The 15323-nt window shown below is 44.5% G+C and overlaps 1 protein-coding gene across 1 annotated transcript in view; it reads right to left on the minus strand.

Moving 5' to 3' along the window:
* The window catches only part of LOC144891575 (dynamin-like GTPase OPA1, mitochondrial), a 180747-nt gene that overhangs the window by 15680 nt on the left and 149744 nt on the right, over positions 1 to 15323 (minus strand). Inside the window, 5 exon segments of the mRNA XM_078775183.1 lie at positions 4555 to 4670; positions 10299 to 10371; positions 13030 to 13102; positions 13270 to 13400; positions 13534 to 13633. Coding sequence (XP_078631309.1) covers positions 4555 to 4670; positions 10299 to 10371; positions 13030 to 13102; positions 13270 to 13400; positions 13534 to 13633 — 493 coding nt within the window.

The raw sequence follows: 15323 nt of genomic DNA on the forward strand, positions 1-15323 counted from the left end.
TGCCGAAATCTCGGCTCTCTGCTCACCTTCACTCTTTCATTCCTCTTTTCTCCCGCCTGTGGAACAAACTCCCACACTCCCTTCAATCCCTCTCCTCCCTCCAGGTCTTTAAAACAGCTGTTCACCACCATCTCTTATCTTCCCCCATCCATAACCTTGATCTTTTCTACCCCCACTAATTCACCCCAGATCCACCTTGTTTGAAATTCCAACTTATTTCCTGGAAATCCTGGCAGTGTCCATATGTTTATACCTCTCCCACCCCCCCCCCCCTTCACATGCCTCCCCCCCTTCACATGCCTCCCCCCCTTCACATGCCTCCCCCCCAAAGCCCTCTCCACAGATCTCTCGATGTCTCCATGTCTCTCGGTCCCTGCTCTCAAATGTTGTGTTTGTGTCCTTCCCCCTCTCTCCTCATCTTGTCTACCGCTCCCGATGTTATTTGTTTTATGTGTCTGTTTGTCTTTCTGTGTGATTAATGTTCGCTCTTTCACGAGCCTCGATCTTGTATACAAAAAAAAAAAAAAAAAAAAAGGTGGATACTGGGAAACCGTCGATGTTGAGGGCAAAGTTATGGGTGGATTTGGTGAGCGTTTTTGGGCCAATGATGATTATTTCAGATTTATCATGTACATGAAATTAATTATGTACATGAAATGAAGAGGAAACGAAATGAAGAGGAAACGATATATATATATATATATATAGTTACGGATCTCGGTTTCGGCACTCCCCTTACCGAGGGGGGTTTAATCCCCTCGTCTATCACACTGGCCGTCCGAGTCCTGGAGCTATGACGTCACTTCCGGTCAGCGCTGAATAGGGTAGTAGGCCAATTATTCCTATTACCTAATTACCAGCGCCTTCCGGTAAGCGAGGAAATGAGCCCCGCCCGAGCCGCGGCTGTAATGGACACGCCGAGCGAAGTGAGCCACGACTCAGGCCGTTAACAAAAGGACTAAACCCGACTATAGTGGTTGGCCAAATCGCGCCACAGGTACTCAATCGGGAAAGGACTAAAGCGATCGGGGGAGAATGAAACCAAAGTAAAGGAAGAACAGATATTTATTAATTATAATAATAATAATAATAATACATTTATTTTATATAGCGCTTTTCAAGAAGCCCAAAGACGCTTTGACAGAGTACAAAAAACAAGTGCAAAAAGACAAAAATCAACAGGTAAATAATCAAAGCAAAAGGAAGGAGAAGGAGAAGAGATATTCAGGGGTTAAATGCTGTGGGTTAAATGTTGAATGCAGTGTTGAACAGGTGGGTCTTGAGTGATGTTTTGAATGTGGTGAGTGAGGAGGAGTCTCTGATGGTGTGAGGTAGTGAGTTCCAGAGGGTGGGAGCAGCGATGGAGAAGGCCCTGTCCCCCCAGGATCTGAATTTGGTCCGGATGGGGGGGGGGGGGGGGGGGGGGGGGTCAGGAGGTTGGTACCAGCAGGTTGCGGGTGGGAGTGTGTCTGGAGAGGAGGTCAGCCAGGTAGGATGGGGCCAGGTTATGGAGGGCTTTGTAGGTCAAGAGGAGGACTTTGTACTGGATTCTCTGGGGGATGGGGAGCCAGTGAAGCTTGTAAAGGATGGGGGTGATGTGGTCACAGGTTCGGGAATGGGTAAGTAGACGGGCCGTGGAGTTCTGAATGTATTGGAGTTTATTGGTGATTATTGAGGGTGAACCATAGAGGAGGCTGTTGCAGTAGTCCAGACGGGAGGTGATGAAGGCGTGGAGGAGAGGGATGGAGGGAGACGGGCGATGTTTTTCAGGTGAAAGAAGGCTGTCTTTGTGATGTGCTTAGTGTATTTGTCGAAGGAGAGGGTTTGGTCAAAGATGATGCCAAGATTCCGGATGTGAGGGGAGGTGGATACTGGGAAACCGTCGATGTTGAGGGCAAAGTTATGGGTGGATTTGGTGAGCGTTTTTGGGCCAATGATGATTATTTCAGATTTATCATGTACATGAAATTAATTATGTACATGAAATGAAGAGGAAACGAAAGGAGGGCATTTACAAGGAGAGGAAGAAGTAGATACACAGGGCAACCTTAAAACAGTCTTATATTACAACCCCGGACAAACAAACAGACTTACACGAACAGGGAATGGCAGGAAGGAATGGCTGGAAGGAGGAGAAGGTCCAGGCAGGCTGGCAGGGCAGGAAGGTCCGGGTAGATGCACAGCGTCGAGGTCCGCTCCAGTCCACGCTCCGGGCTTGAGGCGAAACCCGGCGGCAGCTGCACATATTAGTTTCACGCGGGCTGACAATGTGAATATATAGCGAGATTGTTGTTGCCAAAGGACCCACTCTCAGCATGTTCTCCTCTCGCACCTCGGACCTTCGCACTCAGCTCTCCTCTCTTTAATCTGTCGACGCACTCATCCCTCTCACTCATCTCTTGAAGCAGTCCCTCGCAACCGCTTTTATTGTCCGTTCTTGTATCAAGCTGCCGGCTCCGATGACATGCCTACCGGTCGGCTCACCTCGGCCCTGGTTGGCCGGTCAGGGCTCGCTGGCTCCACGTCTGATGGTGAGTTGACGTGCCACACCTTGTTCTTGTGTCCCGCCCCCTTTTTCCTCGGCTTGAGACCGCATGTTCAATGGCGGCTTGGGGCAAGCAATCGAATCAAGACAAGGGGCAGCGAACGCTGCCCTACCGCTCTCTCTGCACTTTGAAGAGCGGGAGAGATGATTGGGGAAATTGAAGGGGCCTATCTTATTTGATTAATGCAACGCAGATTTAACTATTGGGAACAGATCCTTAACTAAAACACATAATAATGAGATAACTACAGAGAGGTCCTATGGTGCTCTACGTGTTGTACATGGACGAACTAGGGTGCGATCTTTAATAAAGCCAAATAATGGGGATATTTACAGGGGATCATTTATAAGGGAACATTTACTAAAATTTACAAAGTGAAGGTTCTAAAAACCGTAACAATATATGTATATATATATATATATATATATATATATAGGCATTGCTACAATACTGGGTACACTAAGCGTTACATCTGAGTGGAAAAATACGTTTCAGGAGACTAAGTATGCTGTATTGTGTTGTTCTGTATATATTGGAGTACGTATCCGAGTTTGAAGCATCAGACCTGCTACATGCTTCGTTTTCACCAAAATGAAAACGAGAGTGCACTTCACATGCTGGATTCGTGCATAATGCAGCCCTGGAGGACACGGACACAAAAACAAGTTCTGACGTCATCCGTAAACGAGTTTTCGTCTGCCAGTGAGTGACTGCTTTGCTACCACAACAAACGGGACCCGCGTCCCACATAATCAAGTTTCGAGTGATGCAGGTTTCTTTTCACTTTTGCTGGGATGTGATTCGTGGATAACGGGGCGGACACGAAAAAAATACGACAAGATTATGGCGAAAAAAATTAACTTTCAGATTTATCGATTGAATAAGCATCAAGGGCATTCTTCTTCAGGTATTTTTTAACCGACACACCGAGTTCATTTCATGAGTCCTTTGTGATTTGAAAATGAAACTGACATCACAATTATTGTGAATTTGGTGGACACCAAGCGTTATGCACGAATCACTTATTTTGCCATGCATTGCACATTTCAAGGAATTTTAGAAAATGTAAAAAACAACACCAGGAGACATACTAGACATCAAACATTCCATTTAATTACAATTTTAATCATCAATGAATATTTTTATTTAAAGACAATGATATTAAAATTGACATAGTGAGAATACAACAAACAACAACAGGCATTTTAAGGTCATTTTCCCATTTTAAGAACCCATATAAAATTGAGGCTATAACACAAAAAATGTGAAAAAGTCATGGGGTGTGAATACTTTTTGAAAGAACCGTCATCCGCTAATGGAAGTAAATGATATTACCTTCTCAAAACCTTAACCATTAACATGCTAGGTGTGCAAAATTGCCTTGGACTACTGACAAATGGAAAGTTCTTCCATTTATGTTTGAAAGAAAACTTGAATTGATTCAATATATTTGTCCACAAACAGTGGGATTGAATAGACGTGCTTAACCTTTTTCCATGTGTGCATACTAAAGGGTCTGTAAGAAAGATGAGAAAAAAAATTAACTTTGTCTATCCCAATTAAAAATACTGTCAAATGCATCTTTCAATACAACTCTGAAAAATAAAGGCCCACTGATCACCTCCATTTCTTTTCTCCTCTCTTCTCTTGCTTGCTGAACCCCCTTGCTCAGTCTGTTCAATCACATTCTTCCCTCAATGGCATAAAGTTGGCAATGCATCCTCCATCACTCTCCATGATATTTTTCATTCTCATCAACTCCAGCCCTCATCTCTCCTCATCTATTTGCAGGTTGATAGCATTCCCTCCTTCCTCGTCATTCATCCTCTTGTTGTTACCATGTGTAATCCCACTACCCCCACAGGCACCGTGTTACCTTCGACCCTATCTTACCTCACCATGTGGTATTTGGACTCAAAGTCTATTCGGCTAGAATTTGTGTACAAATTTATAACTCTTTATAAACCTCCGACGTACCAATGCAGTGTGCAAATGAGAAATTCCTCACCTTTGAATGAGTCCGCCTGCTGTTCCACAGACTCCTGAACCATTTTCCAGAAGCGATCGGAGACGGCAAGACTCAGGTTCTTTGTGGTAACTTGGTGTGCTTTGAGACTGCCAGATCTATGAAAACATAGTCCATGAACAAATCAAATTGTGAATCAAACATAGAACTGAAAATTAGTGAAACTAGTTGAAGCAGTATTTCCAAGAAAGACTTACATTTATGAGGTGGTCCAAAACGAGGTGAAACTTTTCAAACAGCTGTTAAAATTTTACTAATGGGACCCTCTTTTTTTATTTTCAGGTCACTTAAAGAACAAGGTTTAAAGTTTTTTTCCCCATAGAAATTTCAACAATGTCAAGCAATTTCTCTGACACTCATTTTAGAGACCCTTTTTTTGTGATGAAGTCATATGTTTATACACAAAGAGTTTCACAGGCTCTTTCCAAATGCAATAATTCCACAATACAAAACTATCTATATAATAATACCGTAAGGACGCGACTTTGTTATCCCTTTTACGCCGCACCCAGTGACCCGATGCCCACGGCACTCATGGATTTACGATCTACGAACCGCGCTCTTTGTTTATCACGTACAGCCATACTCGAAAAATCTGAATTAGCCGACGTTGGGGCCCAAAAGCATCCGATTAACTGCCGATACGACGCCATCTTACGACGCCATTGTATTGGCGTCTGCTGGGCGAAGGCGAAGCGAGCCATCCGCTGATTGGACAGTCGAGTGGTGTGAACATGGGTGGTGTGAACCAAATGGTCTTTTTATTCCATTGAACATTTTAAATTAGGATATATAAGGAAACGTCTTTATCGTCATTTTAATAAAGTTAAATGGAGTGACGTTGCGATACTCGGGTGCGTTGCATAAATCCTCGTAACTCAGAGAGGTGTAGCAGGTGGCGAGACGTAAGGAAGCTGAAAGATAACGAGCTGAAAACAGACGAACGATATGTCAATCTCTTTCTGCACCGAACGGAAATAAAAGTATGAGAGCGGGAAGGCATGGCCTGAGCACTTCGAGCAGAGAGGACCGATTGGACTTAACTTAAAGAGAAAAAATTGGAGCTTAACGGAAGAAGAAGATCCCATGAGCGCTCCCCTATGCCATCCATAATGGTACACTCTATCCATACACCACATCCTCCCTTCCGTGGATGTTCCACGGGTTTCGGCTAATCTATATAATAATAGCGTAAGGACTCGACTTTGTTATCCCTTTTACGCCGCACCCAGTGACCCGATGCCCACGGCACTAATGGATTTACGATCTACGAACCGCGCTCTTTGTTTATGACGTACAGCCATACTCGAAAAATCGGAATTAGCCGACGTTGGGGCCCAAAAGCATCCGATTAATTGCCGATACGACGCCATCTTATGACGCCATCGTATTGGCGTCTGCTGGGCGAAGGCGAAGCAAGCCGTCCGCTGATTGGACAGGCAAAGGCGAAAGCAAGCCGTCCACTGAGTGGACAATCCAGAGCATGCATTTGTGCCGGTGTCGGCGATCGTTGTTCATATATGCACTCTTCATTCTCATCTTTCTTCCTAACTCTTACTAGGACAAGCAAATCCCCTATGCCATCCATAATGGTACACTCTATCCATACACCACATCCTCCCTTCCGTGGATGTTCCACGGCTTTCGGCTAGTCTATATAATAATACCGTAAGGACTCGACTTTGTTATCCCTTTTACGCCGCACCCAGTGACCCGATGCCCACGGCACTAATGGATTTACGATCTACGAACCACGCTCTTTGTTTATCACGTACAGACATACTCGAAAAATCTGAATTCGCCGACGTTGGGGCCCAAAAGCATCCGATTAACTGCCGATACGATGCCATCTTACGACGCCATCGTATTGGCGTCTGCTGGGCGAAGGCAAAGCGAGCCGTCCGCTGATTGGACAGTCGAGTGGTGTGATCATGGGTGGTGTGAACCAAATGGTCTTTTTATTCCCTTGAACATTTTAAATTAGGATATATAAGGAAACGTCTTATCGTCATTTTAATAAAGTTAAATGGAGTGACGTTGCGATACTCGGGGTGCGTTGCATAAATTCTCGTAACTCAGAGAGGTGTAGCAGGTGGCGAGACGTAAGGAAGCTTAAAGATAACGAGCTGAAAACAGACGAAGGATATGTCAATCTCTTTCTACACCGAACGGAAATAAAAGTATGAGAGCGGGCAGGCATGGCCTGAGCACTTCGAGCAGAGAGGACTGATTGGACTTGACTTAACTTAAAGAGAAAAAATTGGAGCTTAACGGAAGAAGAAGACCCCATGAGCGCTCCCCTATGCCATCCATAATGGTACACTCTATCCATACACCACATCCTCTCTTCCGTGGATGTTCCACGGGTTTCACGTCTTTATCGTCATTTTAATAAAGTTAAATGGAGTGACGTTGCGATACTCGGGGTGCGTTGCATAAATCCTCGTAACTCAGAGAGGTGTAGCAGGTGGCGAGACGTAAGGAAGCTTAAAGATAACGAGCTGAAAACAGACGAACGATATGTCAATCTCTTTCTACACCGAATGGAAATAAAAGTATGAGAGCGGGAGGGCATGGCCTGAGCACTTCGAGCAGAGAGGACTGATTGGACTTAACTTAAAGAGAAAAAATTGGACCTTAACGGAAGAAGAAGATCCCATGAGCGCTGCCCTATGCCATCCATAATGGTACACTCTATCCATACACCACATAAATTAGGATATATAAGGAAACGTCTTTATCGTCATTTTAATAAAGTTAAATGGAGTGACGTTGCGATACTCGGGGTGCGTTGCATAAATCCTCGTAACTCAGAGAGGTGTAGCAGGTGGCGAGACGTAAGGAAGCTTAAAGAGAACGAGCTGAAAACAGACGAACGATATGTCAATCTCTTTCTACACCGAACAGAAATAAAAGTATGAGAGCGGGAAGGCATGGCCTGAGCAGTTCGAGCAGAAAGGACTGATTGGACTAAACTTAAAGAGAAAAAATTGGAGCTTAACGGAAGAAGAAGATCCCATGAGCGCTGCCGTCACTTATCGATGTGTGTTGAGGTCTGAAGAGATGAGGTGGTTTCTAGGAGCGATTTGCACCTTTTTACTGCTTGAGGTGAGTTCGGTTCGTGTTTTGTGACTCGTAGATTTATTAATCAAAACACGGTCACAGTGGCGTCAGGCACTGTGACCGTGTATGTGACTCATATTCGCGATTACCACAGAAGCACATCGACGGGGAGTGTCTATATAATAATAGCGTAAGCACTCGACTTTGTTATCCCTTTTACGCCGCACCCAGTGACCCGATGCCCACAGCCCACGGCACTAATGGATTTACCATCTATCCCCTATGCCATCCATAATGGTACACTCTATCCATACACCACATCCTCCCTTCCGTGGATGTTCCACGGGTTTCGGCTAGTCAAAAGTATTGTTGAAGAGTTTAGAGCCACTGGAAGTGTGAAATACCAAATTAAAGGACACAGTGGTCGAAAAGCTTCAGTGAGAACACCCGACAATATCGAGGCTGCTAGAGAAGCTTTGCTTTGTAGACTTCTCCGTTGAAGTTGAAACGTCGACTTGCATAGCTGGTGTGAACTTCTCACACGACTGTGGGCAGATTCACACATGGCGATCTGAAACTGTATTCGAACAAGATACAATTACTGCAGCACCAGACCGAAATAAATAAGAGGTTGCCATTCAAATGTTGCACCACCATTGCTTGGTAGATTGAAGATGACCAAGATTTTCTTGACCACACCTTCTTTAGTGATGTGGCCCACTTCCATCTCAGCAGCCATGTGAACAAACATAGCATGCAATTTTTAGCAGACCAGCAACTGCACGAATATATGAAACAACCAGTTTCTGTAGTGAAAGCAACGGTTTGGTGTGCTATTGGATGTAGTGGGGTAATAGGACTTTTATTCTTTGAGAACGAAGCCAGACAAACAGTGAAGTCAACACAGATAGATATGTGGACATGCTGCAGAGAAGATTCCTTCCTGCACTGAGAACGAAGCAAGACATCACGATTGCTTCAGTCATCTTCCAGGAAGGCGGTGCACCACCACATACATCGAATGATGTTTTGGAGTTTTTCAGATGACATTTCCCAGGTGATTGACTCATTTATTGACGGACGGACAACCCATGGTGACCCTCCTCCCTATATCTGTCTCCTCACACATCTCCCCTTTACAGTTTGGAGTTTCCATTGATGGGGAAGCAGAGATTTCAGTACATTTGTTAAACAGGCAACCCAATGAACATCCGGAAGCGTGCTGGCCAAAACAAAATGTCGGAAACAACTTCAATTGAATTTATCAACGCTGGCATCTCCAAAGATTAAGCTCCGATTTCCCAGATCTGCGTGTTCCCATTTCCACCAGTGCCTTGTCTCCACCAACGCTCTGAATTCATTCACGCAATATATGCATCTCAATCCACCAAAATAGCACACTCGATGATTTCGATCAAATCGAAAGGAAATAAAAGTCAATGTCGATCCTTCTAAAGGCTTCGGCTAATGAGAAATATGGAGTTTGGTTCAATCTCAAACTACCTCCAGCCTGATTGAGTTCAGAACTTGCTACTGTAGACAAGGTACAAATGTAGTGGGTGATGGGAAACTTGATACAAAAGATGGGAGAGAACAGTCACAGTAAATATCTCAGAAGAGTGTGGACATCAAAGATGACCATATTCACTGCAACCATCCATCCAGAAGAAGTGAAAATCCAAGATAAATTTCCGTTTTGTATCCCACTGATAGGTCGGATCTGAATCTGGACCTTAACCAAAATCTAATTGACTTGTTCCTGTCACCAACACAACTCCCCCACCAAGTTTTGTCCAAATCCATCCATAACGTCAGATATCGTGCAATATATCATTTTTGCCCCATCTCTCAATGGTGGAGAATCACTTAAAATTATAGTATCCGGATCTTCACCCAAAATCTCATCCTTTCGTTCTTGTGATACACCCAAACAGTCCACCATATTTTGCCCGAATCCATCCACAACTCTTTGAGATATCCTGTTCACAGTCAGACAGACAGACAAGCAAATAAACACATGGACAGACAGGGGTGAAAGCATAACCTCCCTCGTTGTGTATAATATTTTTTGCAGAGGTAAAAAGCCTCAAATACTCCCAAGAGTTGTTACCAGATGGAATTACGCCATCTGTCACAGCTCCAGCACTATTAGGACAAAGCGATGAGGGTTTTAGGCTGACCCTTTCCAAAAACGTCTCAAGACCAATTCAACAGATTGAACCCAGAACTCTGAACAGAAGTCTACTGACAGCAGTGGGAGCTATCAATTCAAGTTCAGAAAGCATATATCGGGGTGCTTTCACATAAGATACTGCAGCTGACCCGCACAGCAGCGGACGATCTGATAAGGCCTATTTCTACTCATTATGACTTTTACCTTTGACCCAATTATTAATTAGTGTTCTCCATATTGTCATAATAAAAGTTTGTTGAACATTTGATGACAAAAGCTCAAACGGTTAAAAAAAACGTTACGACAAACATACAGACATACATGCACGCACAATTGCAAAACTACTGTCTCCCAGTGTGCGGCGGACCCTAATTATAATGAAAAAAAGGAAGTGTCATAAAAACCACAGGATGATGCCAGATTGCCAGAGTGATTGCAAAGGCAAAGTCTGAACTTTTTTTTTGCTCTGCTGCTCATTCCGAACTCATACCTACAAAGCTTGGAGTTTTGAAAAAAATCCTCCTCGTAATCCTTTATGGACTCTATCTGTTCCTCTGTGTTTCCTGCAGAAAAATACACGATATTACACATCACCATGGGATAATCTTTCAAATAAATATTATACACAAAACATTACATAGTATGACGTTTCATCAAAAACGTCACAAATTTTCACTTCAAACAAACAATCTGGGCAATCTGATGTCCGGTTACTACTTTGACTGTTTTCGAGTGGAGATGTGAAGCAATTCCAACGAGCACAGAGGAAAGTAATCTAGACATAATTTGATGTCGTAACGTTGATCGATATACATCCGCCCACATTAATACATCATGATACATACTGTTGTGGTTTTTAGAACCCTCCACTTTGTAAATATTGTAATATCCCTTATAAATAATCCCCTGTAAATATTCCCATTTTTGTGAAAGGTCAAAGGTCGCACCCTAGTTAGGCCACGAGCAACACGTAGCACACCATAGGATCTTCTTTAGTTATTTCATTCGTATGTGTTTCAGGTAAGGATCTGTTCCCAATAGTTTGACTCTGCGTTGCATTAATGAAATAACCTAGGCCCCTTCTCAAATTCCCATCCTATTCATTTTGCGGCTTTATCCTCTCCAAATTGTATTACGCGCCTCTGCCAGCCGCAGCCGCCTCAGCGTTCGCTGCCTTTTGGTTGTTCGCTGCCAGCCGCCATAAGCCACACGGTCAAGTCCGGAGAAAAAGTGGGGAGGAGCTATCGAGCGAGGCGAATCCCTGTTAAGGGTGGAGCCAAGGAGCCCTCATCACCCAACCAGGGCCGAGGCCAGCGCCTCGGTGGGCGTATCCAGATAAGCGGAGGCTTGATACGCGATCGGCCAATATAAGCGGCCGCGTGGGACTACTTGAGGAGATAAAAGAGATGTGCCCGGGAGAGCCAAGGAGACGAACGAGCAGATGAGCGCACATATTCCGTACGCAGTGTACCAGCTTCCGCCCGCTATATAATTGTCCGGCCGCATTCAACTGCACGCGGAGCTGTTGCCGGGTTTCGTCTCGAACCTAAAGCGTGGACTGGAGCGTGAGCTTGGAGCGGGACCTCGACGACTGTGCCATCTGCCGGACCTTCCTTCCCTGCTATCTGCATGAACCTTCTCTTCCTTCCCACCACCACCACCACCACCACCACCACCACCACCACCACCACCACCACCTTTTCGTGAAAGTGTGTTTGTTCTGTCCTGGGAGTGATATATAAGACTGTCTAAGCTTGCCCTATGTCCTTTTATTTCCTTCTTTTGTATATTCTTGCCCCTTTCGTTTCCTCTTCATTATTGTATAATAAATCCTATGTTCTTTCTTTACCTGATTTCTTCTCATCCGATCGCTTCCGTCCTGTCCCCCAATTGAATACCTGTGGCACGATATAGGAACCGTTTAGAATCAGGTTTAGACTGCCGCCAACGGCTCGGGCTTCGGATTGCTAAACCGCTCGGCAATATTCCATCTTGTCCGTGGCTCGGGCAGGAGTATCGCCCTGCTTCCGACCGGAAGGAGCGCGATATCTTCTAAGGACTCGGACGGCCAGCTTAATAGACGAGGGGATTAACCCTCCCCCCCCCCCCCTCGGTAAGGGGAGCGCCGTAACCCGAGATCCGCAACAATACGTTTACAAAGTTTGATTTAAATCCCTTCAGCTGTTCTCAAGTATCACATTTTTACCTGATATGCCATCTGACCTTTGACGTCTTGATCGCATAATCAAATCAGTTTACCTTTACATTATTTTACCTACTTACACCAAGTTTGACTTGGATCCCTTCAGCCATTCTTAAGTTATCGCAGTAAAGAAAACCTATCACAGACGGATGGACAACCCAAAAACATAACGTCTCCGCTGACGCATAAAAAGTGACAGCCAAGAAAAGTTACATCAAAGGTCGCTGGTGGTAAAAGGATTATAATATGGGCCAAGGATTTTCAGCATCTATCTACTTATTAGGTACACATATATGGCAGAAAGTTTGACATAGTTACCTTCCTTCACCCTCACTCATATCTCCTCCAAACCTCCTTCCCTTCACCACCCTCACCCCTCTACCCCACGTCTCACATTATTTTTCTATCACCCTTCTCTTAATTTAATCCCTTTGCATACTAAATAAATAGATTGGCCCGAAGGCCATGGCTGAGCAATGTTTTGAAATGTCATTTATCGGCGGTTTTAAGGGGCAAGGTCTTCAAACAAATTCAAAACCCTACAGGATTTATGGTTGCATATCTGTATGCTGTCTAACAGAATGGTGCAGAGGTAGCACAGTCGTCTCGGAGCAGTCAGGTGTGGGTTCAATTCCTGACCCGACTATAAACTGGTAGATTCGTGCTTCAGGGCATTGCCACTCAAAATGCACCATCCCTCGGATGGACGGTAAGCTGGAATCACATCTGATAGTATTATCTGGTGGACTTTAAATATTCCATGGTGCCTTTCAAACAAGAGAAGGCAAGTTATCTCCAGCACCCAGAACAAATTCCAAATTCCTGGACTGTCTTTCTTGCCAACCTGTGCTTTGTAAGGATGTTGAGTATGCCAAAGGCCCCGTAACATGAGTTTATGAAGGCTAGAGTCCGGCAGTGGAATGCTCGGTTTGATAAATTGTAGGTTTACCAAGCTCAGAGCGCCCTCTCCTGCTTTAACTTCCAGTACCATCTAAACAACTGTGTAGTACAGGCTTACCACGGCCAGTGACCACAGCAAAGTATCCAAGAGCCTTCATTGGAAAGAGATTCCCATCTAATATCTGCTTTATCTGTAAAACAGGGACAATAAATGAAAGGGGTGAGAAGACAGTAGAATGAGGAAGAAAGTTTGTGGAAGGAAAATAAATTAAAATGTTGAAGGAAAAGAAGGAAATTGGGAGAGAGAAGAAAGGAAGGAATGTTTATGTAGGAAAGCGTGGGTCCAGGATGCTCATACCCGGCTCGGGTTCGCAAGGTTTTTCTCGGCCAAGTCCACCTTTGTGAGCACAAAGATGGTGCGCTTTCCCTTTGGGTCCATGGTGCTTACGAGGTCCGTGACGATACTGCGCTCGGCATCCACAGATCCATCTGCAGCACGGTTGGGGTCGAGGGCCAAAGGTCACGACGAGGCAATTCAACATCATGGAGAGATTAACCAGAAAAGTGACAAGAGAGTGAGGGAAGGCCTAGGCCTTGGTAGAAAACCAACATGCTTGAGTACCTTGTATGCAGAGGATGATGGCATTAGGGTTCTGCATATAGAGTTTGCTCATTGAAAAGATGGCATCCTTTGTGTCAGGTGCCATACCAAATGTCACCGTCTGTTCCAAGAAACATGGAAAATATTAATTAGATAAAGAGCTATTGGTTTTGAATTTCAAAAATGGCATATTGTCTTCAGCTACAAACCTCAGACCATCAATATGGAATTCTCTTTATAAACATAAAAAGCAGCTGGAGGGCTCAATTTGAGACAGGATGGCTGGGTGGAGGTGGGCTAGGAACAAAGGTGGGTTTTAAGCAGAGGAAGTAAAGTTACATGTGACAAGATAGAGATGTATGATGAACTACACAGAAGATGTGTCTGGGACGGAGGTGAAATTACTTGCTTACATGAGTGGTTTTTTTTGTATATGAAGTCGAGGCTCGGAAAAGAGCTGCAACACAGAAATGACCAAAACTCAACAGAAACAAAACTAGAATGCACACCTCTACCAGGATGAACAGTTTACATTTGGTATCCCATTCAAAGGCCGGCTCGGCATCCAGACCTTAATTAATAACCAAAATGTAATCTGCTTGATCCTCTCACCTACCAACCTGTCCAACAAGTCTTGGCATAATCCATCCACAACATGTATCGCTTATCGCTTTTGGCTATATCGCTCAACAGTGAAGAATCACTTAAAAAAAAAAATTATAGTATCTGGATCTTCACCAAACTAGAACCAAATCGACTTTGGCACACACACCCTGTCCACCAAATTTAGTCCAAACCTTTTTGAGATATCCTGCTCACAGACGAACAGATAGACAAAGGTGAAAACATAACCTCCTTCACCAAAATAATAGTGGGAAAGGGGCGGGGAGATAAATACACCAACAGAATGGTAAAGGGACACAGCGGAGAGACACTTGGAGGAGATCATGGGGAGGGGGTGGAGGACTTCGGGGTGAACAAGCTGGATACAAGTAGAGGAAGGGAAAAACCGGGTATGAAACGGAAAAGGAAAGAATACAAATGAAAGTGAGGGTGAGGGACTAGGGGCGTGTTGGAGAAGAGTGACAGTAGGCTGGAAGGGAACAGAATGGAAAGGAGGAAACACCAACAGCAGAGTAGGAGTGAGAGTAAACAATGGAAAAGGGGGAAACAATAACAGCAGGATAGGAGTGAGAGTGCACGATGAAAAGCAGGAAACACTTACACAGAGTAGGAGTGAGAGTGAACAATGAAAAGGAGGAAACACTAACACAGAGTAGGAGTGAGAGTGAACAATGGAAAGGGGGAAACACCAACAGCAGAGTAGGAGTGAGAGTGAACAATGGAAAGGGGGAAACACCAACAACAGAGTAGGAGTGAGAGTGAACAATGGAAAGGGGGAAACACCAACAGCAGAGTAGGAGTGAGAGTGAACAATGGAAAGGGGGAAACACCAACAGCAGAGTAGGAGAGAGAGTGAACAATGGAAAGGGGGAAACACCAACAGTAGAGTAGGAGTGAGAGTGAACAATGGAAAGGAGGAAACACCAACAGTAGAGTAGGAGTGAGAGTGAACAATGGAAAGGAGGAAACACCAACAGCAGAGTAGGAGTGAGAGTGAAGAATTGAAAAGGGGGAAACACCAACAGCAGGGTAGGAGAGAGGGTGAAGAATGGAAAGGGGGAAACACCAACAGTAGAGTAGGAGTGAGAGTGAACAATGGAAAGGAGGAAACACCAACAGTAGAGTAGGAGTGAGAGTGAACAATGGAAAGGAGGAAACATCAACAGCAGAGTAGGAGTGAGAGTGAA

This window comes from Myxine glutinosa, chromosome 4 (genome assembly GCF_964187855.1).
Source record: "Myxine glutinosa chromosome 4, kmMyxGlut1.1, whole genome shotgun sequence".
Classification (NCBI taxonomy): Eukaryota; Metazoa; Chordata; class Myxini; order Myxiniformes; family Myxinidae; genus Myxine; species Myxine glutinosa.